This window comes from Pocillopora damicornis, chromosome 11 (assembly GCF_964200805.1).
Source record: "Pocillopora damicornis chromosome 11, jaPocDami1.2, whole genome shotgun sequence".
In the NCBI taxonomy this organism is placed as follows: domain Eukaryota; kingdom Metazoa; phylum Cnidaria; class Anthozoa; order Scleractinia; family Pocilloporidae; genus Pocillopora; species Pocillopora damicornis.
In genome coordinates, this window is record NC_142680.1 from 1887180 (window position 1) to 1914223 (window position 27044).

At 38.3% G+C, this 27044-nt stretch overlaps 2 protein-coding genes across 3 annotated transcripts; one reads left to right on the forward strand and one right to left on the reverse strand.

Moving 5' to 3' along the window:
• Window positions 1–198: 198 nt before the first annotated feature.
• On the reverse strand, window positions 199–24420 carry LOC113676862 (SWI/SNF-related matrix-associated actin-dependent regulator of chromatin subfamily A member 4). Of its 2 annotated transcripts, XM_027193592.2 has the most exons (41): window positions 23805–24420; window positions 22893–22988; window positions 22104–22668; window positions 21074–21392; window positions 20191–20317; window positions 19823–19929; window positions 19138–19378; window positions 17807–18114; window positions 17315–17488; window positions 17007–17124; window positions 16099–16262; window positions 15944–16010; window positions 15687–15797; window positions 15273–15401; window positions 14661–14774; window positions 13101–13151; window positions 12809–12871; window positions 12248–12355; window positions 11537–11623; window positions 11156–11202; window positions 10966–11043; window positions 10430–10494; window positions 9929–10116; window positions 8995–9129; window positions 8634–8729; window positions 8351–8398; window positions 8063–8140; window positions 7759–7794; window positions 7070–7150; window positions 6315–6425; window positions 5970–6074; window positions 5495–5525; window positions 5345–5423; window positions 4962–5070; window positions 4320–4421; window positions 3953–3979; window positions 3195–3332; window positions 2582–2621; window positions 2283–2368; window positions 1942–2058; window positions 199–1162 (listed from the first exon to the last, which is right to left on the reverse strand). In XM_027193592.2, the coding sequence occupies exons 2-41, from the start codon at window positions 22947–22949 to the stop codon at window positions 1085–1087; spliced, it is 4785 nt and encodes a 1594-aa protein (XP_027049393.2). In that variant the 5' UTR covers window positions 22950–22988; window positions 23805–24420; the 3' UTR covers window positions 199–1084. The 2 variants fall into 2 exon arrangements, with proteins under 2 accessions (XP_027049393.2, XP_089043134.1); XM_089187008.1 differs by lacking the exon at window positions 8351–8398.
• Window positions 24421–24427: 7 nt separating this feature from the next.
• LOC113676863 (prolyl 4-hydroxylase subunit alpha-1) lies at window positions 24428–26155 on the forward strand. Its single transcript, XM_027193595.2, has 2 exons — window positions 24428–24865; window positions 25281–26155. Exons 1-2 carry the CDS (start codon window positions 24526–24528, stop codon window positions 25403–25405), a joined length of 465 nt encoding a protein of 154 aa, XP_027049396.2. The 5' UTR covers window positions 24428–24525; the 3' UTR covers window positions 25406–26155.
• The last annotated feature ends 889 nt before the right edge of the window (window positions 26156–27044 follow it).

Sequence of the window (27044 nt, forward strand, 5' to 3'; positions counted from 1 at the left end):
CCGAACCGAGATGATAATTGACCTCATCTAAATTGGGCTGCCCTCCGTGAATTATCTTCAAAGTCCGGAAACCGATTACAAAATTCTGCTCTGAAACTTGAGGACGCGGAAAAGTCGATTGACGAACCGTGCCTCAGACACCTTGCGATTCATTTCTCAAAGGAGGGCGCTTGAAAATTAATCTAGCTTAATAGCATATGGAAGTTATCTTATCATTTATTTTATTTGGTAGACCCCTGACATAATAATTTCCGGTTCTTCATTACAAACTCTGACCGCTTCAACTTCAGTTTATAGACAAAATCGGAGTACTAAAGAGGAATAGTTGAACCAAGGCATGTGTTTACAATAAGCTTTCAAGGCGCCTCAAACGTTTCGTCAATGAATTACATATTTACAATAACACTACATACCTAAATCCAAGGAAAAAACTATAAAAACTAAGGAACACGAGAGTTGTGATGGGAAATACAACAAAACATGACCCTGACAATGATGGACTTAATCTTAGATAGCCCATGTCGGTGATGCGACACGAACACACAAAATAAACTACACTTAAAGAGGAGAGATTTGTGCCCATAAGGTAACTAATCACAGAGGATTATAAGCAACAAACGTAAAAAAAAAAAAAAAAAGAAAAACATTGGATATTCCCTGACAAATACTTGCATAAGGATTGGTGCTACAAGCGTTTAGCAACAGGTAAACCCTCATTTGCTTAACACTTCGATGGAAGTTGGATATGTTAATAAAACACTTCGCAAGGATGTCCTCATGACACCAAACAAAACCAGTGTTTGTTTCCTCAATTAACCTCTGTCTTTTACAAGAGCTAAATACAAGTTCATTTAATATTAGTCAAACAGAACTCAAGTCCACCAGAAAAGGGAATGTTAGATATAGGGTCTTTTGGTGATCTTGTGGCTGAATTCCCTTTAGTTTCTTTACGGCTAAAACTGTCTACCACTACAAAGCCTTCTCTAAGTAGAGTTCTCCCCACAATAACTCCATACGTTAGAATCTACTTCGAGCCAAAATAAAGAAATTAATAATCAGAGACATTAGTCAGGATAGTTTGTCTTTATGAACGTTTCTTCTGTGAAGGAGAAGCAGCCATCTCTTGTGAGGAGCCAGGGTAGTCTTCGCGATCAGAACCCTCCTGTTGAGAAAGAGAGCGATGTTAAATTTCACGCAGCTCTTAACCCTTTACACCCTAAAATCAGTGTGTATATTCTCCATACTGTTTTCTATACATTTCCTAAGGTGCTGACGAGGAGAATTTGTTTAACAATCAAGAAATTCTTAGTTTAGTGATCATTTTCTTTATTCTCGTAACCTTAATGTGTGATTCAGGGGTGATACAGCAAGGAGAAATGAGATGCTCATCACTATTAAGGTGTCAGGGGTCAAAAGGTAATGTTACAGCGTAAGTTACCCAATGAATATCGATACACTTTCCAGCACCAGGGTGACAGGAAAAAGAAAAACATCAACTAATAGATATTACTTGATTTAACATCCAAGTAGTTGAGCTAAAATGGACATAGACGTAAGGGAGACAGTGCGTATCCTACAGGTACAAGGAAAGCGTGGTAAATGTACTTGTTTTACAAAGGGAATGGGGAAAGAAGAGAATTTGCAACTGAGTCGTGTTGAGCAAAAATAGGTTTGACCAGACAACTTGACCGGCGCAGACCGGGTAATTATTTCGAGTGTTGAGGACAATTACGTATCACCTGACTTGCCTAATGGTATTTTAAGTAAGAGAAGTACATTTCTAAAACTGATATTCAGCTGGGGAGGATGAACAGAAAGCAAATAGGAGTATACCCAAAAGGAACGTAGATAGTTAAGAATTGGACGACTACATAAGGACTAAAAGTAAAATACTTGAGAGAGGTATCTGATCAAAACGGAGCAAAAAAACATTTCACTCACTCCTTCACTGCTATAGCCTTTCTCCGAAGGTGGGTACGACTCAATTTCGTTGTCACTCGGTTCCTGTCGAATTGGAGGTGGATTAATTCGGGGTGGACGCCCTCGGCGCTTTTTCTTCTGAAAAAGTTAAACCAAACACGAAAAGGGGTCATTTCAGAACACTGTCTGTTTTCTCGATGAAAAATTTCCCATTCGCGGAGGCTAGATTGCGAAACAAAAGGCTAAAAGATCGTGAGAGAGGAGAAAGTTTCAAGATTGCAAGACAGGCCTCTTGCACTCTTAATAGAATTCAAGAGATTTCACCTTACAACAGGAATTGAGCAAAACAAATCCTAACTTACAACGCCACTGAGATCAACCTTGGCTTTTTCCACCGACTGCTTCCCAAGTTTAATGCGCATCTTCAAAGAAGATTGGCTGTTTCCACCTAAAAAGACCATACAAAAACATTTGTAAAGAAGGGAGGGGTAGGTGAAGTCTTTGAGGCTATGTGACCCATAACACCCAATGCTTATCCGTAGTTTCAATACCATGCAGTGACCATGGACAGAGAAATGATTATTTGATTGAAAAAACCTTTGTCGCTAAAAAAATTAAAGGGATAAGTATTAGAAAGCGCTAGGAGAATTTAGATTTTGACCTTCAATGTCTGAACCAACAGACTCTGCCTCTTCACCATCCTGAAACAGGAACAAAAATCACAAAAATTAGGAGAGAACACTACAAAGCTAAAAATAAAAAAATAACAGAATAAGTTAGGTTACAACGCTAGTATTCAGAAAGCCACGACGATGAAATGAATTAAAAAGAAACTTGGCATCTTGAAATCGCAAATTCAAGTCAAATGTTGGATTTCCTTTTTATGTGTTTACCGGCAAGGGGACTTAGGGGAGAACATTCACATTTATTAGCTTGGTAGAGGCTTTCCAGTGGAGTGTCGCAGAACCAAATCAAATGAGTCGCAACAGCCAATGTCAACGAAAATGGATATCACAATGGAGCCAATAGGAGGGGAACACACGTCAAGCGCGGGAAAACGCGCGTGACGAAGTCCTGGTTGTTTGCAGAGATACAGCTAAATGTTTGTTCGGGCGGTTAGATTTTAGACAGTCCGCAAGGACACAGAGACACATGGCATTAGTATCTGCGAATATGTTAGCACTTTATCAGCTTTTGCCGCATCCTAAAATTCCATATTCCGCCCAAATCTAGCAAAAGCCCTTCCCATCCTCTTTAAATGCTGTTTTTCTTACCGAATCATTAACATCGTCATCTTCCTCTCCTTCACTTGCTTCTTTCTCACTTTCCACTTCCGGTTCCGCAGCAGATGAATGCGCCAGCTGTAAGTCCTCACCACCCTGTATCTTTTGTCGAGCATGCGTGAAAATAGACTAAAAAGAAAAAATATTACACGCTAGGACTTGCTACTTTCATGAAGGAATCTTTCGATGTTTAAATTTAATATCTGGTTTAGCATTTTCTGCGCAAACTGTGGCGGGAAGAGGGAATTCACAAGCTTGAAAAAAGAAAATGAACGTTTAGTCACATTGCTGATTTCTTTAAAAATCTTGCTACTCCTCGCAAACTGGCCTTCGTTTATGAAATATAATTTTGAACGGGAAAAGAAAGTACTTTTCAATGGCTTTTATAACATAGCTAGTAAATTTGTCTAACCATATTCCTCTTGTGCATGCTCATGACGTCAGCAAACAAATCCCTCCAGAAAAAAAATTTTCCATCGGGTTGAAAATGTTATAAAACAATTGGTTCATACGTCAGCTGTGTGTTCATCAAGATATGAAGCACTTGGGAAGTTTGGAGAGCACTCAAGAAGCTAGAGTTGCTCTCGGCTAGCCTCGAGCAACTCTTACGCATCTTTCGTGCTCTCAAAACTTCCCGCGTGCTTCATATCTCGATGAACGCACGCTGACGTATGAACCAATTGTTAAGCATTCGAGACAACAGAAAACAGATACACTTCTACTTGAAAATTAAAGGCGTCGTGACATACCTGCAGCTTTATGGAATCTTCATAGATCTGAAATCAAAAGAACAACAAGAAATATCGTTACCATTACTATCCCCACTACGTGAATAGCTAGTCAGTCGGTAGCCCTCATTAGCGTTTCGACACAAGCGTTTCTTCGGCCTTTAGCATTCGAGCCAGATAGAGGTCTGCAAGGGGTCTGGCACTGATTATGAGTTATTAGTGCCAGACTCCCAACAAATCCCTACCCGACTCGTCTCAAATCTTCCCGCGTGCGGAGAGACGCGCCTAATGCGGACCTGCTCGCAAGCTACTGAGTCGGTTGTGATATGTCTAGCATCTCAGTCAAGACGAAATAAATTTGTATAAGTAATCAATAGCTAAAACATACAATAGAGCCCTCTATGTTATAGGTCTGAGCATTCTTGCACATGAGAGAGAAATCTTCTTCCAGGTCATCTAAGGTGCGATACTTGTGCGAGTTGATTCTCTCCTGAAAAAGAACAAATAAATGAAAAAGAAAGCATTACCACGTGGTACTGCAAAAAGAAAATTTCTTTTAGGCAGTAGAGAAGTTCTCTTCATCAGCCGAATTTCCTCTGGAGGTTCAAACAGAACGAAATGGTAAGTTCCTCCTTGAAAAGTCCAGTCTGTTTGCCCAAAAACTGAAAAAAACTCCATCTCTCAGTTCCGAAAACTCAGTGTCAAAATGAAGGGCCAGTGCAAAACCGTTTTTGTTAAAACGAGTTGAATCAATATCAGCATCTGGGCAACTGCCCACCTACCCCTCCCCTAACTCAACAACAGTCAATTGACAACAAGCTAAGGTTAGTGTTGGGTTAGGGGAGGGGTAGGTGGGCAGTTGCCCAGATACTGATACTGATCCAACGAGTTTATGAGCAAGAGAAAAAAAGTCCGAAGCCTTTTCTTACATCAGTGGCTTTGACCTTAACCTCATTTAAAGACTGATGCAGTTGAAATCTCTGAAACGGTCAGTTAAACCAGTGCAATAAAAAAACTGAAAGAATCTTACCCGAATCTTTCTGATGTCCACAGGCTGCTTAATTATCTGATAGTAGTCTGGGAGTTCTTTGCGCGTTGGTAGAACCATGAATATTTCAGCCAGGTTGCGAGAAGTGGAACTGAGAATGACCAAGAAAATTCAAGAGTGATAAGCAACTAGTTTCTCCTTACAATATCACCCCTAAATCAAACGTTTAGATCATGAGAATAAAGGATAAGATCACCACCTAAAGAAACTCTTGATTGTTACACAATTTCTTCCAATCAACATCTTAGAAAATGCATAGAGAACAGAGCACAGAGCGGGGAACATGGGTAGAGTGTAAAGCGTTAATAAGCAGAACTTTCAGTATTCGATCCTGTTAACTAAGCATCATATTATCTCATACTTACTCATCCACATATCTCACAATGTACTTCATCAGTTTCTTCATCTGTTTTGTTAGCTCCGGGGGATTGGGTGCAAGTTTAACTGTAAAGAGAACACAATCGTAAGTTGCAGGGCACCAAAAGTGATAGAAGTCGGGAAAAGAAATATCATACCTGCTGGTGGGCGTCCTCGTTTCTTCTTTACCTAGAGAAGACGAATAAAACCGTATTAACTTTGTAAAATTCTGATCAGATTTGAACAAGTTTAAAAAATATCATCTGATGAACCTACGCTAGTTTTGTGAAAAGAACAAATTCAGTATCTGGCAGTTATCCAGTCCAACAGCAAACCAAGAACCTGTTCAAATTATGATTAACTTCAGTGAAAAAGACAAAAGGATTCTAACATGTCAGGAAAGGGCAATTGAGTATTATCAACTGAGTTGATGTTCAAGTGTTAGCCCTTCGCTATTCATTCTGACGAAGGGCTAACGCTGGAAACGTCAGCTTTGAAACTCTTTACGGTGGCCAATTTACGTTATCAACTCAGTTGATAATACTCAATTACCCTATTACACTCTCTCATCGACGCAGTACCACAGTTTCTTTAGAAACTTACATCATGAAGCTTTACGTTCAATATTCTTACCTTCGGCACGTCTCCTTCTTCCCCAGGATCATGTTTTCGTTTCTTGGATAACTTCTTCACTTTTTGTTTTTCTTCCACCTCATCCAGCCTTCCGTCTTCTATGGCCTACAGTCAAACAAATCAAACAATAAATAATTGCATCCTGCATTAAGCCAAGTAGTCAGCCATAAAACCTATGGCCTGCACCACCGGATCTCATACCAGTTTCTGTGGCATCAGGCCACCAAGAGGTTTGGTACTCCTCCCTAAATGAGATGTTAGTCCATTGTATTTGCATGTTACCCCGCCCCCAACCCCTTGGAACCTCTCCTGGTATCTATTGATTCTTTTTTATGCTTTGAATACCTTCAGCCATTGTCTTTCTGTCAGATGCTCACAGTAAACGACATCTTTTCGGACACGTGACCCACGTCCAAAAATCTTCTCGCTTTCTTCCTCCCAAGTCAAGCGTTCCACCTGTTCAACAGAAAAAGAAGGTACATGTACCAATGTTACACATTTCCATTATCCTTATACAATCAAAGACACCTCTATAATAACGGTTAAAAATCTATTTCTGTGAAAATTATATTTTGTGTACCAAGGTCTATTGTCGTCAAACACCAATCATCGAATTTCAGTTTTCTGTTAGTGACAGTGAGACCTTGGGTTACTATCGCACACATCGTACGCCTGACATGCATGGAGAACTTCTGCCAGGTTCTAGCAGTGCGCTGAGAGATATTACAAAAATTAATTCAGATTTCACGTTCATAATGCAAGAGAACTTCAGTACGATTAACTCGACACAATGATTTATCTCATTGAGCAATTTTTAATTGAGCGTCAAAAGTAATTCGGGATTGCATTGGTCTTTGCTTTACTTCGGGCTGTGATTGGTCCAGAACACTCTCGGCTTTCTCTTGACCAATCAGATGCAAAACTGAAACCAATTGTGACTTGGTCCCCTGCGTTTTCCCGCGCTTTCCGCAGTTTACTTGTTTTTACTGTGAGTTCTGATTGGCCGTTGTCATTGCTTTGGCTTGGGTTTACGTCAGTCAATCAAAAAGCGCTCAATGACGTATCAAAGAATTCATAACATGTTTCTACTAAGCTCTCACCTCAGCGTCATCTTTGACAATCCAGCGAGGCAGCTCATTCGTTTGCATCAGTCGAGGGCGACGACGAAGTGAACCTGCTTCCTGACGAGACGATCAAAACAAATAGAGGCTGAGTTACATTTTGGATAACTCAGAAAGCTTGTGGTTGGGTGAAAGTTAACACTGCTATTGCGGGAGAGAGGGGAGGGGAGGGGAGGGGAAAAAAAAAAAGGTGGTTAACTCCGCAGCTGGCGTTTGATCTCGTCACGTGTTGCGAGACGAGACAAAACAACAACTGCAAAGGAGACGACTAGGGTAGTCCCAGCGTTAGGGGATCGAGGGTGGTCTATACATGATGGAGTCTATACTGTAATTGAGGGCAGAGTGTCTTTCCTAATTACACAAAATGAGTGACGCTGGCTAGAGCTCACACAGAGACTTGGCAGACTCATCATTTAATCTCTGTACCTCAATGCTGTTGGGCTGCGTATGGAGACATAAACAGTGTATCCCCTTCCTTGCTATTGTTCATTTTTATTGTTACAAACTGCTCCACGTAACGAATGCCATCTTCTTCAAACGAGATCTTAACTCTTTTTGTCTATCTATTTATTTATTTATTCATTATGATAAAAAGTGAGCCCTTCTAAGTCATTCTTTATTCTCCAGCAAAATCAGAACCTAGATAATAAACAATAAAAGTTACTCACTCTGACTTCCTGTCTTCGCCTTTCCATGTCCATACGCTGTAAGATAGAAACAGAAAAAAAAGATAAAAATTAACACCCATGTTGTCAACGTTTTCCCTCCCAAGATCTCATAACGGATTCTTCTTACTGTCTGCGAAACAATTCCTATGATGTGAGTTCTGAGAATTTGGTATTGGATCAAGTATTTATCCACCAATTGTTATTTCTCTTTATTCTCACCTCTTGTCTGCTTGGTATTTTATTGATATTGTAAGGAGAAATTCTGCTTTAGTCAATCATGAAGTGTAAAACAAACTGATCCTACCTGATACAACTCAAACTCTTCTTCTGTCCTAGCAATCATTTGATTGATGGTTTCATCATCAGGCACCTCACTTTCCTCCTACAATTTCAAATAAAATTAATGATTCTGAACTTTGGTTTGTTTGTAAAGGGATGGGGTAAGGGGGGCTGATTGCTTTTGACTCATGATTGCCACAATTGTTTCAGAAGGCCATCACAGGTAGAGCTAACACTGAAAATATCGGCTAGGCATGTTTGAATTCTGGGCAGACTACCAAAATATAATTAGTTTTTGTGGAGCTTCTCATACTTCTGTTTGTCTTTGCAGCCCGCTGATTTGGTTGCCTACCAATGAAGTCTAAGAAACAAAAATAAAAGTTTATGTGAATTCAATTCCAAACTTGCTTTGTTGCATTGTGTTGCTACTTCCACAAATTCATAATTATTTTAAAGAAATGCTCGCTGAATTCGGCAATTTTCTACTGCCACTCCTCTATAAAACTTGGCAAACAAAGCCAATTCCACTTTAAGGCAATTCAGTTGGGGCCACTGTTCTTTCTGTAAAGCATGAACATACAGAATGGGTACATTACCTCATCCTCGTCATTCTCTGTGTCGAGAATGGCCATCAGAAAAGCTCTTCGTTCACTTGATGTGGAGTTCTGATTAAACATGCCAGCTTGAATAACCTATGCAAAAAAAAAAAAAACAACACAAAACACAAGAAGCAATTCAATATCCATTCCATTCCTGATGTTACTCTATAAGTTAATTTTAAATAATAGAATCATGCCAAAAGATAGATGTTTTCTGAACATTTTCTTCGTGCATGGGAAAAAGAAATATCTGAGGATTCCAAAAGCAGCCAGGTCCAATTTTATTGTTCACTGCCCCGCCAACTGACCTGCAGTGAACTCAGTTGAGAGTAAAATGATGTGTTGATTGAAAACTGACCTTTTCATCAACATTAAGCTTATATCTTGCGGCAGCAAGGATCTTCTCTTCAACACTGTTCACTGTCATGAGCCTCAGAACACGAACTTCGTTCTTCTGGCCAATACGATGAGCACGATCCTGAGCTTGGAGATCCTAGAACAAGAAAATAGTCGGAAAGTTCAAATATATTCATTAAGACTTCTTGACGGCAGAGAAGCGAATAAAAAGATTGGCCAGATTTGTTAAAAAAAAAAAATCCAATGATAGTCCATTGTAATCTACAGTACAGCTCAGAGGTACTTGTCCCTAAATGCACGCAAAAAGCGCGTTAAAAAAAAAGTGCACACGTGTGCAATTTTTTCAAACGCACTAAAAAAAACGCGCGCGAAATACGTATGAAGCGGTCTTCTGTTTTACCCTTTGTTAACTTTGAATGCTGTGTTAGATTTATAATAAAGGAAGGATTCTGATGTTGGTGACATTACGTGGTTTTGTCGCGAAGCGTTCAGCGTCAGTTCATTTTCGTAATCCTTCCACCAGATTGTCCTTGTAAATACATGTGACTCAAGGGGCAAGGTAACGAATCCGGATTCGTTACCTTACCCAACTCAAGTTGGTAGTTCAGTGACAGAATATAAGACAGCATTTCTGCGAATATAAGACAGCATTTTAGGCTAACGCAAGACGACCCGAAGAGAGAGCGAGGCGAACGCAAAGGGCAAGTCATGCATGAGAGATAAAACACACAAAATTGACGCACGGGGTTCCTCCTCTCAAGCGTGTTTCCTCCCCCCTCCCTTGCAGTTACATCCACTCAACTGAAAATGCAAAGTTTATCCCTGTTCAGCAAGCTTGTTGCAAACCATTCAATTACGCACTAAAATAACTAGGTCTGAAAAAAACCACAGTAACTTTAAATTCTATTTTAAGGGTGATTTTAGCAGCAACAAACCTGGTGTGGGTTCCAGTCACTGTCAAAAATCACCACTGTGTCAGCAGCTTGCAAGTTCAGCCCCAGTCCTCCTGCCCGTGTACTCAGCAAGAAAATGAAGTAAGGTGAGTCCTTGGCATTAAACAGGGACAGCAGCTGACCTCTGTCCTCGCTTTTAGTTGTACCGTCCAAGCGGAGGTAAGGGAATCCTTAACAAGTTAAGAAAATTTAAAGAAAAAAAGTTTAACATAATATACAAGGCCAATCTCTGCAAGGTCTACCATACATTACTCAAAAATTTAACTCTAAATCTTGTAACAAATCAAACTACAGCTGTACAGCTGTGTCTCCAACGTCAATATTTTTCTTTCTTCTCGTTGCCTTTCTGCTAAGCAATGTATCGACGTTCAGAGGAAATTGGTGGAGAAGGAATCTTGTGGGTCTTTATAATTAAGTTCTGACTTTTTCTATAACAGACTAGCATCAGTTTCCACTATACCATTCAGCAACAGGTACATGTACCTTTCCAATTGAAATAATCCTCAAGAATTGTCATCAGCTGGGTCATTTGTGAAAACAACAACACCCTACAAGGGAGCAATAGACACAAGTGTAAGTGACATATAAATCAACAAAATTGACATTAAGACTTCTAAGCCTTTTTGACACAAAAATAAATTGCAATATGTGAAGAAAATGGTCACTTAAAACTATGGAAGAAGCCTCTTCTTAACCCATACATGGCCTACCAAGCTAATATTTACAAAAATTTCAAAGCTGTAGTTTTAAAGTAAATTGTGTTTTAGACATGAAGTACAACTGTACATCATACAAGTCCAGCATCAATGCTGTCTGATACTTGGCTGAAATTTGAGGGCAAAAACATGCAATTAATAAAGGGAAAGAGCTAGGAATTAATAAAGGGAAAGAGCTAGGGGTAGGGCATGTTTGCTGTTTTGTTTTTTTTTTTTTGCAGGAAAAAGTCATAACATGTAGATCATGCCAGTGTATATTGTATGTTAAACCCTTGATAGAAGAAAACTACCAAAGACATATACCTGTGGTTTTTCCTTTTGAGCTTTGGCAAAATTCTGTCCAGAAGATCAAACTTGCCAGACACTCTTACAACATCAGGGCTGTTAGAACAGAGGGACAACTTTAGCAAAACATTGTCAACTATATATTCCATTTACAGTATAAAGTGGAAGGAACTGAATATAGAAGGAAAATTGCTCAAGAAATAATCACCCTTGAACAATTCCACTTGGAAAGCCAAGATGTTCTGCCATGGATTCCTGCAAAAGCAAAAATCAATTTAAGAAAGAAATTCAAGGAGACATGAAGACAAAGTAAACAGGTGTTGCCCCAGAACTAGAGGAGAGAAACTTGCAACTGAGTTGAAACTAAGAGTGACCAGCATCTTATTTCTCCTTACAGAAATACAGCTGAATCATGCATTAAGGATCAAGAGAATAAAGGAGATTATCACTTAAGAAGCTTTGATTGAAAATGTATAAAGAAGAGTCTGGGGAAAATCAATACTGATGTTAGGGTGATAAGGGTTAAGGAATTGATTCAGAACTAAATTTGAGTAAAAACAAAGTACTGGTGTATCAGACGCATGCTTACCTCAATATGTTGAAAGAGGAAAGGGTGATTACAAATCTTTCTTAGCTGCATGATAGTGTTCATCAGAGTCTTGGTTCCTCCTCTGCCCTACCATGATTACATGAACAAAAACAGCCATGTCAGCAAGGCTTCACATTTCAATACATGTATGTAAGCTTTACAATGATAATGAGATATTCCAGAAAGAAAATATTCCAGGTTCTACCACCGAACCCACTCAAAGTGCTTTTTAATGCTCGAGAATTCAGTGTAGCCCTGGGTTTGAATAATGTAGCACACTTTGTACACCAATGATTCAAGAACATGAATGACATGTTGTTCTTTCATGGTTGAAACAGTGTGCTAATGTATTTTGAATAAAGTTGCTCTTAACTTTTAGGAAACAAAACATCACTTCATAAATATAAATTATGACTTATTTCTTTGCTTCTTACATACTTAACTGTGTGATCCATAACTTACACACTAGTTTTATCTATGACCACTTGGTCATTAAATTGGTATTTTTATTGGTATTGGTATTTTAATACCAACTGACAAGGTTTTTGTAGACGAAACTACATGTACATGTTATGTGGATTTAAAGATTGAGTACTTCAGTGTGTATTTAATTTTTCCTGTCCATCCTAATAAACCTACTTTACTAAGTAAGGCCTAAGTGCAGCAGTTCTCCCCAAATAACATATGTAACACAACAGTGAATACACAGACCTTTTTGTCCTTCTCTGATCCATCTGTTAACAGTACTCCTGCCTTGTGCATATGGTTATAAAGAATACGCTGAAGTGATGACATGTCACATTTGACAACATATTCCACCTTGTTATGGGGACAAAAAATGTTACAGGTATGTTAGGCAAGGAAAGTTTTGATTCCAACACTTTTTTTTTTACAAATGGACAAAAAATATCTTGGATTGCTGAACGCTTTTACCACCAAGATCTCTACATAAATTCTTCCCACTATCTGCGACAATTTTCTTGTCATTTTAGCTTGAGAATTGATGCTACATATAAATCAAACAAATATTCTCTGTTGATACTTTCATTTCTGCTCATCAAGTTTCTGCATCAGACAATGTATCAAATCCGTAAAATGAAATTCCTTCTCAGTCATTTCTGGGAGTGTAAAGGCTAAAATGAACAAGTAGGAAGTCTTTCCAGTCCTCTTGTGTTGGATGCTAGACCATCAAACAAAAGATGTTTCAAATCTTTTTTCCTTTTTTTTTTTGGTTTTTTTGTTTTTTTGTTGGTGCCATTTACATGAACATACCTTTTCTGGTAGCTGTGATTCTACTTCCTTCTTGAGACGACGCAACAAGAATGGCCTCAAAACCTTTTGAAAACAAATTGAAAGTTGGTTGTTTGACTTCAAGGAAACACTATTTCTACAAGTATGTCTCTCACAAAAAGGTTTTAAGAGGGGTGTTCATTGCATTAAGGACGAGAATTCTTTGTCCAGATTTTGAACCTCATTTGGATGTGGAAAATAATCATTATTACATTTCTTAAAGAAATCCTTTTTAAAAGATGGTTGATTTTACATTACCAAGTTAACAACTCACCTTATGCAAACGGCGAATAATCAAAAGGGTTTCTTCACCATTAAGTTCAACCTACATCCACAAAATACACAAAGGTGGAAATTAAAGCAATTTATTGTTTTTTCAGAGGGCACGGTAACGAATCTTGCAATCTGATTGGTTCTTTACCCGGTCAGTATTTTCCTATCTCTGCCCACGGGCCACGGTAACGCTTTCGTGAGTCGCTGAGTACATCCCAACTTTCGTTGTCATTTTTCATAAATATACCTCGTTTTCCGGCTGGGCAGTATTTTTAAGCAAACACTTCGGTCACTACCTCAAGCCGATAAATAACTTATGAATCCTCTCTTTTCTCTCTATCAAATCACTTTGGTTGACAGAAAAATATTGGTTTCAGAATGAATTTGTATAAACAACAGTGTCATTACGTTGGTTGACAAGCGGCCTAAAAACCGTCTGCAATTAATTTTAATCGTTCACAAAAAGTACCCAGAAAGTTGAAACGTGAGGTATTTGGTTACAGTTAAACTGAACGATGGAACTTTCATTCATTTAATATCTGAATTTTCTCGAGCAATTTGTTCATAGTGAAAGAGCGAGCGAAGTTTTAATTTAAGTTCTACAACAAATATATGCTCCTGGTGAGTCTTTCCAATTCCGTTCAATTTGGACATTTGTACCTTAAATTGCACAACAGAAATTGAAGGAATTTTTTGAGAAAAGGTCGCATTACATTCCCTTGTGTCTCGTTGGAGTGTGCCGTTCGAATTTAGTTTTTGTGAAGGAAAGATCAGAGTTAAACACGCCATTACAGCAAACAAACGAGCAAACTCTCACAACTTCAAAATAAAAAAATTGAATTTACTCACAATTACTTTCCTCGCTGTTTACTTAATGAACAGAGGTAAATCTTCGTACATGAATGAATGGTCGATGAGAGTGAATAATACTTTCCGTTAGATCATTTACTGATTTTGAAGAAAACATTGTCGTGACAGTCCTTGCCAAACTAAGTTCTGTTGGTTTTCAAATGTTCCTACGCTTCTTTTTTTCTTGCGCGCTCTCTAATTGACAGGTGTCAGATTGTGACAGATACTTGTAAAAATAATGTTTCAAAGTTTGTTTGGAAGCCTTTTAAATCACCTTTATCGTTACCGAAATGAAAATGTTTCGCTGAGGCATCTCTCTTAAATTTGCATCACCTCTGTTTTAACTACCATTTACTCACTCAAAAATTGTTCAGTTTATGGAAGATCTTGCCGTATTTACGGCCATAAATCATTCGGGTTCTTTCGGAAAGAATTTCGTCAAGTTTAAAAACAATAAATATGTTATTTACCGGCTAAGGGTCGGTCCGTATGGTGAAAAACTGTGACCTCGGTCTTGAAAATGCTGCCCTCGGCCTACGGCCTCGGGCAGTATTTTCAAGACCTCGGTCACAGTTTTTCACCATACGGACCTCCCAGCCGGCAAATAACATATATGTATTCAAATACATGTAAATACAAATGATGGGTTCCAATAGAATGGACAACAACAAGAAAGCTTGAGAATTACTATTAATGATGTACATGCATTTACCTTTTCACCAGTCATTGCAAAAGGTGCATTGAACCATTGTTCAAAAGTGCTGCAAGACTTGAAGATTGTTGGTAGCAAGAAGTTCAATAGTGCCCACAGCTCTGGCAGACGATTCTAAAGTTTAAGAAAACAAAAAACCAGAGAAATTCAGAAAAACAAAACAGACAATAAAAATAAAAGAAAACCAGGACTGTCATTACATTAAATAGTGTCTGTGTAATTGTCAATAATACTTGTTATTTATGTACAGTGGTGTTCCAGGTTCTACTATCAAACCCCACTCATCAAGAACTGATCTTTAATGGTGTTAGCGAAATCCTGGTTTAGTGTTGCACACCTCCGACACCTGACATACACGTTAGTTTCCTGACAGGTCTTAAAAAGTGTGCAGTATAGAAGATAGGACTTACTACCACCATATTTGACAGAGTTCAAATGTCTAGGTATTAAAAAATTGAAACATCAAGCTAATCCTATAATATCATTTGTATGAGTGGCCTACACTTAGGAGTAAGTAAAGGTAATGGTCAGGAAAAAAAACTTGCTGATGGAAAGCATTGCTACAGCCAGAGGTAAAATGTGGCTTAAACTAGTAAAAACAAAGAAACAGACCTGTAAGGGAGTCCCAGTTAACAGCACTCTGTGAGGTGCAGCATAATGTGTGTTTAAGATCTGTGTCAATTTACAGTGATGATTCTTCATTCTATGGCCCTCATCCACCACCATATATCGCCAGCGCACCTGATTTTGAATGAACAAAAATTTTAGGAGTAAATTTGATTTGCCAAGATATCTTAGCAATTAAAGCATCTGAGGTTACGTTAAAGGAAATCTCCTTTTCTTCACATAAAACACAAAACAACTCCTTTTTTCATTACATACCACACACACAAACAAAAACTAATTACTTACAGGATAAATAGATAGGTTCAAAATACATTCTCAAATTTTCAGAAACTTTTAGTCAATTCTTTTGACTAAGAGGAAAATAACCCAAATCTTAACTCTCAGCAGAATGTAGCCTACCTTTGAGAGGACTGACTTGTCTTTCATCACATACTCATAAGTAGTAAGTACAACATTGAACTTTCCTCCTCTGATTTGAGAAGCAGCTGAACGACGCATGTTGGGTGAACCCTGCAAGAAAACATTATCTGAATGATTAGCCACCCGGAACACTCAGGTTGAGGAGCACTGGACTGCCATGCATGAGTTTGAGGGTTCAAGCTTCAGACAGGACCAACAGTTGGGTAACCAGAACTTTTTGGGAAATCTTGTCTCACCTTGTAGCTTACAACAATAATTGAAGGTGTCCATTTCTCAAATTCCAACAACCAGTTTGAGAGTGTCCTGTAGATCACACAAATCAGGAGTGATCAGTAAAAATAAAACAAAAGAAAAACACTTCACAAGATTCTGCAGCAAACACTGTACTTACGAGAGAGGAACAATAACAAGGAATGGTCCATTGAGCTTTTTTACTTCAATAAGGTAGGCAAACAAGGCAATTGTCTGAATAGTCTTTCCAAGACCCATCTCATCTGCAAGGATACCATTCAAAGCATTGTTGTGCAATGAGACCAGCCATTCAAGACCTCGCATCTGAAAAGAAGGCAATATTTATAAGCATCAGATAAGGCCAGAACAATTTGGGCTGTAAACTTTATTTTCCTGTATGCAAAGTAATGCAGTGACATTATAACATTTGAACTCCATTAAGTGCAAAGTACATGTGTACTCCAAGTGATTGTATGTTAACCCTTTAAACCCCAAGAGTGACCAGCATCTAATTTCTCCCTACAATATCACTCCTGAATCACACATAAAGGTCATGAGAATAAAGGAGATAGTCAGCAGGGAAGGAACCTTTTGACCAGCAAACAAATTCTCCTTGTCAGCACCTTAGGAAATGTATAAAGGATAGTATGGAGAATAAGCATACTGATGTTAGGGTATAAAAGGTTAAAGAGCATGTTTTATTTGAATTATTTGGAAATCACTGATTTACTCAGCCCTACTAGCCTACAGTACAAGTGCTATAAAACATGTTCAGGGTTAAAAGTAATTTTCATTATTATTTTTTTTTCCTTTATAAATTATAATCTGACCATATATACTAAAGGAAACAAAGGCAATACACCAAATAAACACCGAGTTCTCAGAACTAACATTAAAATAAAAATGCATGTTGAATACTTGGGAGAATAAGCACTTACAACTAAAGATAAAGTGGTTGACTTTGGCTATACACACAGCCTGTAACACAACTGAATCAAAGCAATTGAAGGAGTGTTACACCTATGATTTTATGGTATTGGATAATATTTGATATAAAAAAAAACATACCTGATATTCTTTGAGTTTTCCACCAATAAGAATAGTTGGCTGCTCAGTGATATCCTCCTGAAAGCTATGTGCAATTTGATAATACTGACGGCTTTCCAGAACAGTTGGATCATCAGCTCTGTGGGCAACAGAAATCTATGGTTAAGGGTACAGATCTTACAAAGAACAATATAAAAATAAATTCTGAAAGAATCAAATTAATCTCCAAGACAGCATTGTCTTTAGGCCAAAAAATATACAATGAAGTGCAGAGAGGCAATCAGTATATTTATCATCACTCTCATTAAAACTCTATACTTAATACTCACTCTTCCTCAACATCTTCTTCATCTTTGCCATATTCTTCTCTCTTCTTTTCTTTCTCAGTTTTCTTCTCATCTGCTTCTTTTTCAACCTCGTCATCACCTTCAGCATCCTCAACTGATCCCTCTTCTTCTTCTTCATCATCAGATTCCTGTTCCTGACGAGGAGCCACTTGATATCTGGTAAATAACAAAAGAGAAATTGGACATGAGATCTACAATTCTTCATAATTGATGGTTAGACTGTCAGCATTTAACAGCTCTCCACAACTTCATGAAGATACCCATGTAGTGCAATATATCCATCAAAGACCACAATGGTGACATACCTGCCAGACTAAACTATTTGCGACAATAATGAACCTTTTGCTTGAGATTAGAGATTGGAAAATTCTCTACCTCAACAGTGTGAGCTACTCATGATTCAGACATAGAGAACATCCTCTTCTTACTTCCACAGCTACTACATGTACATTTAATAATGAAAACCTTGCGTACCCTGGATGACTTTCCAGCCACGAGTCCAGATTGTCAGCTATGGGGGCATCTTCTCCTTTAAGCACCAAACCAGTCTCTGTATCAACAACAGGCACATGCCTGTTACCTTCTGGTGTCTCATCATCATCATAGTCGGACTTTCTCCTTTTCCTGTTTTCTTTCAACTGTTTCTTTCTCTGTTCTCTCTTGTGTTGTTGTACCATCTTTGTAAGACTGGCTACATACTCATCAGTCTGTCCCAGGAGATAAGCTAAACGCTTATCTTTCTTTTGGTCAATCAGTTTTCTGTAGCCTTCTTCATCTTCTGCCTATAGTCACAACAAAACACCATGTACTGTGTACATTATCATTCATATGATGAGCTGAATTACACACACATCATGATTGGTTCTCAGTTATGATCTATTGGAGAACAGATGCATACATGATGTCACCGTAAATAAACGTTTGCTTTGTTATCATATTACACAAAGAGAGTCTATGTTGAGAAAGATGTTTTTCATCTTGTCACGAGCATGGGACAAAGAAAAAATTCTGAGTCCCTATGAGGAATCGGATTCTGTGCTCCGATGCTCTATCATTGAGCCACAGAGACTCTACAATAAGCAAAGTCTATTACAAAGTTCATATGACACGCATCCTGCATACTGCTAGGATCAGCAATGTCAATAGCATCCTGTTTGTAAATAGAAATAAGAGAGCGAATAAGTTTTAAGCTGGGTACAGTAATAAATTACAGAAGAGGTTATGTAATAGGAACAATAGTAACACTCTCGGCTACCTCTTCTGTGCCACTTTTTAGTTTTAACCATTTACTGTTGAAAATTGTGATCTACTACTGATGCACAGCAACATGAAATCCATTTGTGAATGTGAGTACAATTGTGTTAATGAAACAAATGAAAAAACCTTTTTACTGCTCTGAGTTTGCCTCTGAATATGGAAAAAGGATTCCTTAAGAACTTAAGCGATTCAACCTAATTTGAAATCATATCAATCTGAAGTTTCTTTGAAACTACCCATCTTTAACAGACTCATAACATTGTCATAACATTGTTATATTCAAATCAAACATTCCATATAAATGATTTTGGCATTAACCCTTTAACTCCCAAGATCTCATTAGCAATTCTCCTTACTGTCTGCCATACAATTCTTATAATATTAGTTCAGAGAATTTAGTATTGGATCAACCAATTATCCCCTAATTGATATTTTACTATATTCTCATCTCTTCTATGCTTGATATTGTATTGATATTGTAAGGAGAAATTCTGTCTTGATCACTCATGGGAGTTAAAGGGTTAAACACAGACCAGACAAAAACATACCATAAGTCTCCTCATTCTCTCTTTCTCAATCCTCTCCTCTTCCTTCTTCTTCTCTCTGTCTGTAATGGAGTGATAGCTCATCACAGCTCTGTTAAGCTTCACCACCTTGGACTGGATGGAACGATGATATTCTCTGAAGTCACGGGCATGCTGCAATATTGTGTTCAGGTACTCCTGATGCTTTTGTCTACGTTTGCGTTCTTGTTCCATCTTCTGCTGCTTTTCAAGTTTCTCTGTAATCCTGAAGGACAAAAAGAATGATCCATAGTTATATAAAAAGAAAGAACTTGCACATTCTTAACAGAAGCTAATAAAGACCGAGTGTAGACATGACAATAGACAACTAATTGTAGTGTTTCAAAGATAACATTGACTTAGCAACTTCAGTCTTGCAATAATGTGTAATAATAATAATGTATTCTCAAAACACGAACAATTCAGTATAGAGATTATTTTAATTGCTTGAGGACAGTTTACAAACATCTTAAACGATGCCTCCTATTTATATCTTTTATTTGTGTGTGTGTGTACATATTGATATCCATGCCCTCCTGTCATACATATAAACTGTACTTGTATCTCTGATCATTCAGCTCTAAACCTTACACATTGTATTTCCTGTGTTATATCCTGTCATGTTAAAGAATACCAAGATGATGATAGAAATTGCAGGTATCGAACATACCTTGCCTCACGTAGGGATTGTTTTTTACTTCGTTTGTATGCCTTTGAATTAAGAGCTGTCTCCAATGTAGTGTCTCTCCTTGTGCAGGCTACAACTTCTGCTCTTAACTAATCACACACACAAAAAAATTGATTTGTCAAAACCTTCTGTTAACCCCTCACACCCCAAAAGTGACTTGCTTCTAGTTTCTCCTTATAGTATTGCCAATGAATCAAACATTAATGTCACAAGAATAAAGGAAATTATTTTAAGTCTAGTTTAACAGTGGTTACAATCTGCACATACTGTAGCTAGTGGCTACATGTATGTGAAACACTTAGTGGCAACACTTCTTTCCACAAAACATTACAATACTCTTGTAAGCAAACCTGTTTCTGGAAGTTAAGCAGCCTGAGTGCTCTCAATTCAATCATTGCTTTCATTCTCAGATCATCAGGAATACTCCCTGGTAGACCTTCCAGATCCCTGATGCGCTGTACAATACGGGCCTGTATTCTGAACAAATAATGCAAGGAAGATGTACAAAGAAATATTAATGTGGGATACACTTAAGTAAAGTACAGACAATTTATATGCTTGCTGTGCAAGATTTACATTCACAATGCTTGTCAAAAAAGTGAATTAAAATTCAACATAGTTTACTCAGTACAATGGTGGCAAAAGAAAGTTATTTATTGCTTAAATCCATCCTCAATTATTGATTAGTAAGGTCACACAAACTAAACCACCTTAGGGAATAAACAAAATTTTCTGAGATACAATTATTTCCCCCCCCCCCCCAAAAAAAAAAAAAATGTACCGAAGAACTACTCATCAAACCATGTGAAATTTTACAAAAATAGCAGATATATACATCTATATCTCTCTGTGTCACTGACGTGAAAACCTGATGTATGTATTACATGTACAAATGCAAGTTGCCCTTTGAAGTGACTTTTTAGGGACTAAAAATTCATAAAAAGATTTGCTATGAAAAAAGGGCTTAAACTATATACATGTAATGTAATATCAGTATTATTCTTTACCCATTAGGTTTTCTTTAAGGTTACATGTATGAGGAAAAGGGTGTAGGTTAATGCAAGTAGAAACCTGGCTTTGTTACCAATCATATTTTACTGTCAATCTTGACTGAACATCTCAGCCTCATCAGAGTCAATGCCTTAAATAGTTGGCTGAACCCTCTAATGGCTTCAACTTCAACTTCAACTTCAACTCCAAATCAGTTAATACAAAAGCTGGGAGCAGTCATACCTGTTTTCTCTTTCTTTCAGAATAGTAACAGGATCAAGTCCAACAGGTTTAGCCACTGGTGCCAAGCGAGGCTTACTGGGCATCTGTATCCCTCCTTGAGATGTTCCTGGGGTCTGTGCCTTGCGCTGCTGCTGCTGCTGCTGTTGTTGCTGCTGCTGTTGCTGTTGCTGTGCAAGTGCTTGCCGTTGCTGCTCTTTGAGCTTATGCTGCTGAGTTGCTGCTGCAATAGCACTGGCAGCGGCACCTTTGGCTGCCTCCCATGATGCAGGTGTTGTTGATTGGCTGGTTCCTACCGCCTGTTTGCTCTGTAGCTGTTGAGCTGGTTAAAGAAGATAAAATTGTCATAAACTAATGTTGAGTTTCAGTGAATTATGATTCAAACCCAATTCAAGCCAATTCTGATACTCAACCAACTCAGCCACAACAGAGAATCTGTGAACAAGCCAGACCCTGTACTAGGCTGAGTAGATGGTCTTCAATAACCCTTAAACTCCAATGAGTGACCAAGACAGAATTTCTCAGTACAATATAAATAAAAAATCAAGCAGAAAAGTGATGTGAATAAAGAAAAATATCAATTAGGGGATAATTAGTTAATCCTATACCAAATTCTCCAAACTAATATTAAAAGAATTACTCATAAGATCTTGGGAGTGAAAGGGTTAAGAAGTGAAAGTGTGAAGTAACAAGAGAATTCAAAACACATAGAAGACAGCTCAGGACAATGAATCACTGATGCCTGATGAACACCCATCCCTGTAGATTCATGTCTGACAAGTGTCCTTTAGAATGCTACAGGCTTAGAAAACTTAAAGACCTCCTGAACAGAAATAAATGCAGAGCATTGAAGGCAATAAATTTTCAGCTTAGTGGCAGAAGATAGATTTCTTGCAGTAGGTGCAAGGATATGATTAAGGAAACTTGAGTCCCAATGAGGAATTGAAACTCACCTTATTTATATTTCAAAGATTCATCCTTTTGTCAAGGAACAAAATTAATTGCAATTAATTTAATTGAGATAGCACCCTACCAGCTGTCATTCCAGGGACATTATAAGCTGTCTGATTAGGCACAGGACCAGCAGGAGATGTTGTAGAGCTTCCAGCACCAATATTTGCCTGACTTTGAGGTGCTGACTGATTTCCAGGTTGATTCTGAGTCCTAGAAGGTAACTGACTTGACTGAGGTGGAACTGTACTACTGGGCATACTTGACCCTGCTGGTTTAACAGATGGTGATTTGCCTTGAATGGCAATACGTATGTGTTCAGGAAGAGGCTGATTACGAGCTAAGAGTTTGTAAGCCATGATCTGTGCTCTGAGCTGTAACAACTGTGGAGAGGAGAAACCATGAGCTTTCTGCGAGGCTTGAGACATTAAATTTGGAGCTGGAGAACTTCTTGTTTGCATGTCTCCTCCCATTCCAGTCCCTGGTGGTATATTTCCTATACCCATCGGCATTGAAGGAGGAGGAAGTTGAAGGCCATGGCCAGCATCTGACATGTCAACAGATGTAGGTTTTGCTCTAAGCAATGACATCAACTGCGCATAGCGTGGATCTGACTCCATTCCTCTATCTTGCATTGTTTGCAATGCCTGAGAATGAAAGATTTGTGTTGCTTTAATTTAATCAATTAAGGTACCAGTAAAAATAAAACAGATTTTGTCTGTCAAAGGTCATAGAGACAAAGGTGCAGGTACATTCAATTTTTTCATGAAGCTTGCTTTTAAAATTAACTGTCCATAAACAGGCCAAAAAACTCTAAAACCTATCTAGAATTTTGACTTCACATTTGAAAAAAAGATCAAGTTTATGTCACCTTTTCCAGCCTTTGCATGTTCTCCGGAGTGTACTGAAATCCTGCTAAGGAAGCCATCTTTTTGGACAAAGTTCCTAAAAGTGTTTATTCCTATTCCTGATAAAACCAGACAGGAAGAACTTAATTAATTATCACTAAATTCAGTTTTTAATTTTTCATTTAATTAATTTATTTACTGTTTAGTGAGAATGGCATACTGAAGAAAATCGAAATTGTACATGGTAAACACGACTAAAACCAACTGAAGGAATCCTTCAGAAAATTTTTTTTGAATGCCGATTTTAACTAACGTTACGAGTCGTTACAGGGTTTTTGTATTGTCCTTAAGGTCAAAAGACCGTATGTATCGAAAAAAGTAACAATAAATTCGACATTCAAAACTACGACCCAAACATGCGGTGAGCAAACAAGTGGTATCCTTCATGATCAAGGTAAAGTTTGTCGTCATAATTCCTTCCGATCTTTACCAGTATCACTAGAAAAGAGAGCACGTTTCTCAAAAGGGTAATAAACCAAATGTAGTGAAACAAATCTTATTCATCGATCCTTTCGACAGCACGATTCAACTTGATCTGATCTGACAAAAACAGAACCGGCTTACAATTTCAAATGAACTACACAAATATTTTCTGCCAACAAAAGGCGATCGGAAAATTCAACTTTTATAAAAGAAATCACCGGCAAACATTCGCACTTCATTATTTTTCATGAAATGTTTGGGTCAGCTGACATAAAACGAACTAAGTTTACCAGACATACACTGTATGGCGTACCGGCCAAAGTGATTGCTTGTGCATTGATAAACAAGACTACATTTTATCACGGACATAAGCGGAACAAGAAAGTAGAAAGAGACGTAGGACGCACTATTATTTATGACCAAACGTTTCTGGAGGGTAAATTCGTCCATACCTGGTGAAACAGAGCTGCTTTTGTTGAAAAAACAGTCTTCATCTCCTGATCATGAAGTCCCCGCCATGGTGCTTTGTCTGTAAAGCGCATGTACAATAGCCTCGTCTTGAAGAACTGAAACAGGGCCAAACAAATCCTTACCCCACCCTAGCTACTACTTGTTTTGTAGTATTTTGGAGTATTTCCGGTCTTCTCGTAACCTGATGATGCTAAAACATTTATTAGTGACCAGGGAAAAGATCATCGTTAAGGAATGTGAATTAATTTTCCTTTTCCGCAAGATAATCGGCTTACAAAATTCATATTTATCTTAAGTCATTTTACCTGAAATTAATTACAATCTTCAAGAAAACATCGATACCGTAGGGCTTAAAATTTCGTTAAACCTCTGGACTTCTTCACTTCTGCTTCTGTACTGATATATCTATTCGCATGTTTATTTCTTTCACTGACAGCAAGAGATAGATACCTTGAACTCAAAAGTTAAACTTTTCAATGAGGAACCAGAAAGAAAAAAAATTAGATTACATATCACTGTCCAGTGGAGGCTTAATTTTGTCTTCTGCAGGTTGTTTTCAAGAAAAAAATGAAAGCACAAGCAACATGTTATACATTATTGATGAAAGATTTCTATAGTTGTTGATATTGAGAGTTACTACATGTAGCTCGAAGTCTGAGTCGATTACTTCAAATTAAGTTACGTACAATAAGTTTGACTAGGATGATAAATTTTATGATCTTGTTCCTAGGATTATTTTGGCTACAAGAAACAGTGCAGGCGCAGGATTTCCAGCCTCCTGTTCAAGAAAACGCTTTCAGTGAACTTTTAAGACTCGAAGAGAAGTTACTGCCGGAATTGGATGCATTCGTCGCAAAAAAAGAAGATTACTTGAAAGAGCTCCACAAGATAATACATCAGACGGAAATTTTAAAGAAACCTTCGAATAAGAGCGTGCAAAGCTTCCTGGGAACTCCACTGAATCAGTACTTCCTTATTAAGCGATTTATTGACAATTGGGGAACTCTCGACGATTATCTTCAATCTGATACTTCAACACATGGTAAGTTTGCGTCTACATGTATTTGTGTTTCGAATTGGTCAAGGAAACGCGTCTAAGCTTGAGGTAACAGGCCAAATAATGACTACAGAGTAGACGCCTTTTTATGAACGCATGTCGTAAATAAGGCGATTGTAATCCGGTGCAACTCATACGGCTTTCTCACGCACATGCGCAATTACTATTATAGAAGTGAATCTAACCCTGTCTCGAGGCGTCTCTATTTGAAACAAGTGTGAATAACGGCGTAACATTGCGTATAACTATGCGTTCGGCTATTAATTTCGCGCCGATAAAATTCAAACGGCTGATCGTGGATTATAGCGAGTGTTCGGTGGGTCAAATCCCGTGAAATGCCAATTTTAAGCGATGCTTCTCATCAATAACCTTTAATGGATGAAATTTGTCTCTGTTTCAGATTTACTCTCTCAAATAAAGCTAAAAAAGGACGCGATTCCCGCTAAAGCCAAACTCAACGAAAGATTGCGGGTCCTAGAGGATACACATAACATCGATCCCGAGGGATATCGGGTCTCTTTGTGATACATGCTCATTAAAAAAAGAATTCTGTCTTTTGTTGTGAGCAAAACTGACTACATACATTAATAGGGTAATTAAATATTACTGACTGAGCTGATAACGTAAATTGGTCACCGTAAAGAGTTTAAAGGCTGACGTTTCGAGCGTTAGCCCTTCGTCGCTCTGACCAAGGGCCAACGCTCGAAACGTTGGCTTTTACACTCCTAACGGTCGCCAAATCACGTTATCAACTCAGTTGATAATACTAAATTACCCTGTTATACTCTTCCACTGAAGCAGCACCACAGTTTCCTTAGAAACTTACCCCCTTTACACACATTGATAACATGACTTTTAGCGATTCATTTTTTGTTTGTTTGTAACGTGATATTGGCACTGATCTGTGGCTAATACAGAGGGGATTCATAATTGTGACAAACATATATATATTTTAAACAGCTTGAAAGCCTTCCGATCCTTCAGCTTTCTCACCCTTAAGATCTGTTTCGCACTTCTCCCTTCTGACTGTTACCTATTTCTGTGTTAATCAGTCAAGTAATTTGGTGTTTAATCGAGTTGGCATTATCAAGCTCTTTCGTTTATTTGTTCTTATTGACCGTTTGTGGAATATGACAGAAAACGACACACCACTGTTTGATTTTGTGCAAGGTTTTCTTCAAAAAAAAGGTTTAAACATTTGAAATTGAAGGACATTAACCTGTAATCTGTATTCAGTAGATTCTCTCGCAATAAAAAAGTACACATGTAGAAGTACTAGCTGTTTTCTGTTTTCATTTCATTCTCATGAAAATCAGGTATAGTCTCCAGCGGCATGGATTAGTTATGCAAAAATTTGCTCGAGCGGTAAAGGAGTAAGAGACAAACATTCCAGTGGCCAAATGAACCAAACTCTTGGTTCTTGGCGGTTTTAGGTCCTCTCTGAAACATCGAGCGGCGGAGCCGAGAAAGTTAGCCAACCGAGCCGGCGGGGGGCTTGCGTAGCCGGCTCGTCTCTATCAGCTTTGTCATACAAGCCGCCCGTGGCGCCGTGCCCATTCGTCTGCTTGTATGTCAGGAAAAGGTTTCTTCTCAGGGATTGATTTAACTCCTAGGGACAAAATTGGCAAATTGGCTCGTTTCGCGCGGCTTAGCCATGTCATGATGAAAGGTTCCTTCTTAGGAGGCTCATTCAAACCACTAAAATTTAATGACTTAACCACTGACAAGCTTACGAGGCAAAAATAACCCAGGAGCTGTTTTTAATGTTGCACTGATCACCGCTGGCTAACTTACTACTTACTTTTGTCTTAAGATGTTGTAAGTTTAGAGGGCTGGGGTGAAAGTTGGAACTGACCTTTAACCGGAAGGGGGGTGAGGTCAAGGCTCTAACTGCTTTTTGTTTTTGGGCATTCAAGGGCACAAAACACTGGTGTCTTCACCGTCTCTCACCATTCCAGTCTTCTCTCTCCTGAAGATCTCTTCATACCGAGCAGAAAAGTTTTCCCATATTGATAGTAGAGGCCCTGAGATGATAATACGAGACTAAAAAAAACCATCATTATTTCAAGGGTGAAACTGAGGGTTTACAAGCGCATATCTGCGCTATTTTAGAGGGAAAGAGGCTGTAGCAGTCAACATCAGCAGACGCATTTTTGCGCAAATT

Bases quoted from the DNA above. Each gene is read 5' to 3' on its own strand.
- LOC113676862 (XM_027193592.2), bottom strand. From the start codon at position 22,949: ATGGCTTCCTTAGCAGGATTTCAGTACACTCCGGAGAACATGCAAAGG. The intron at 15,798-15,943 runs GTGAGACAAGAT...GTTTTCTTGCAG, and splicing joins TTATTGTTGTAAGCTACAAG to GGTTCACCCAACATGCGTCG. The intron at 4,422-4,961 runs GTAAGATTCTTT...GTTCTTTTTCAG, and splicing joins TGGACATCAGAAAGATTCGG to GAGAGAATCAACTCGCACAA.
- LOC113676863 (XM_027193595.2), top strand. From the start codon at position 24,526: ATGATAAATTTTATGATCTTGTTCCTAGGATTATTTTGGCTACAAGAA. The intron at 24,866-25,280 runs GTAAGTTTGCGT...TCTCTGTTTCAG, and splicing joins ATCTGATACTTCAACACATG to ATTTACTCTCTCAAATAAAG.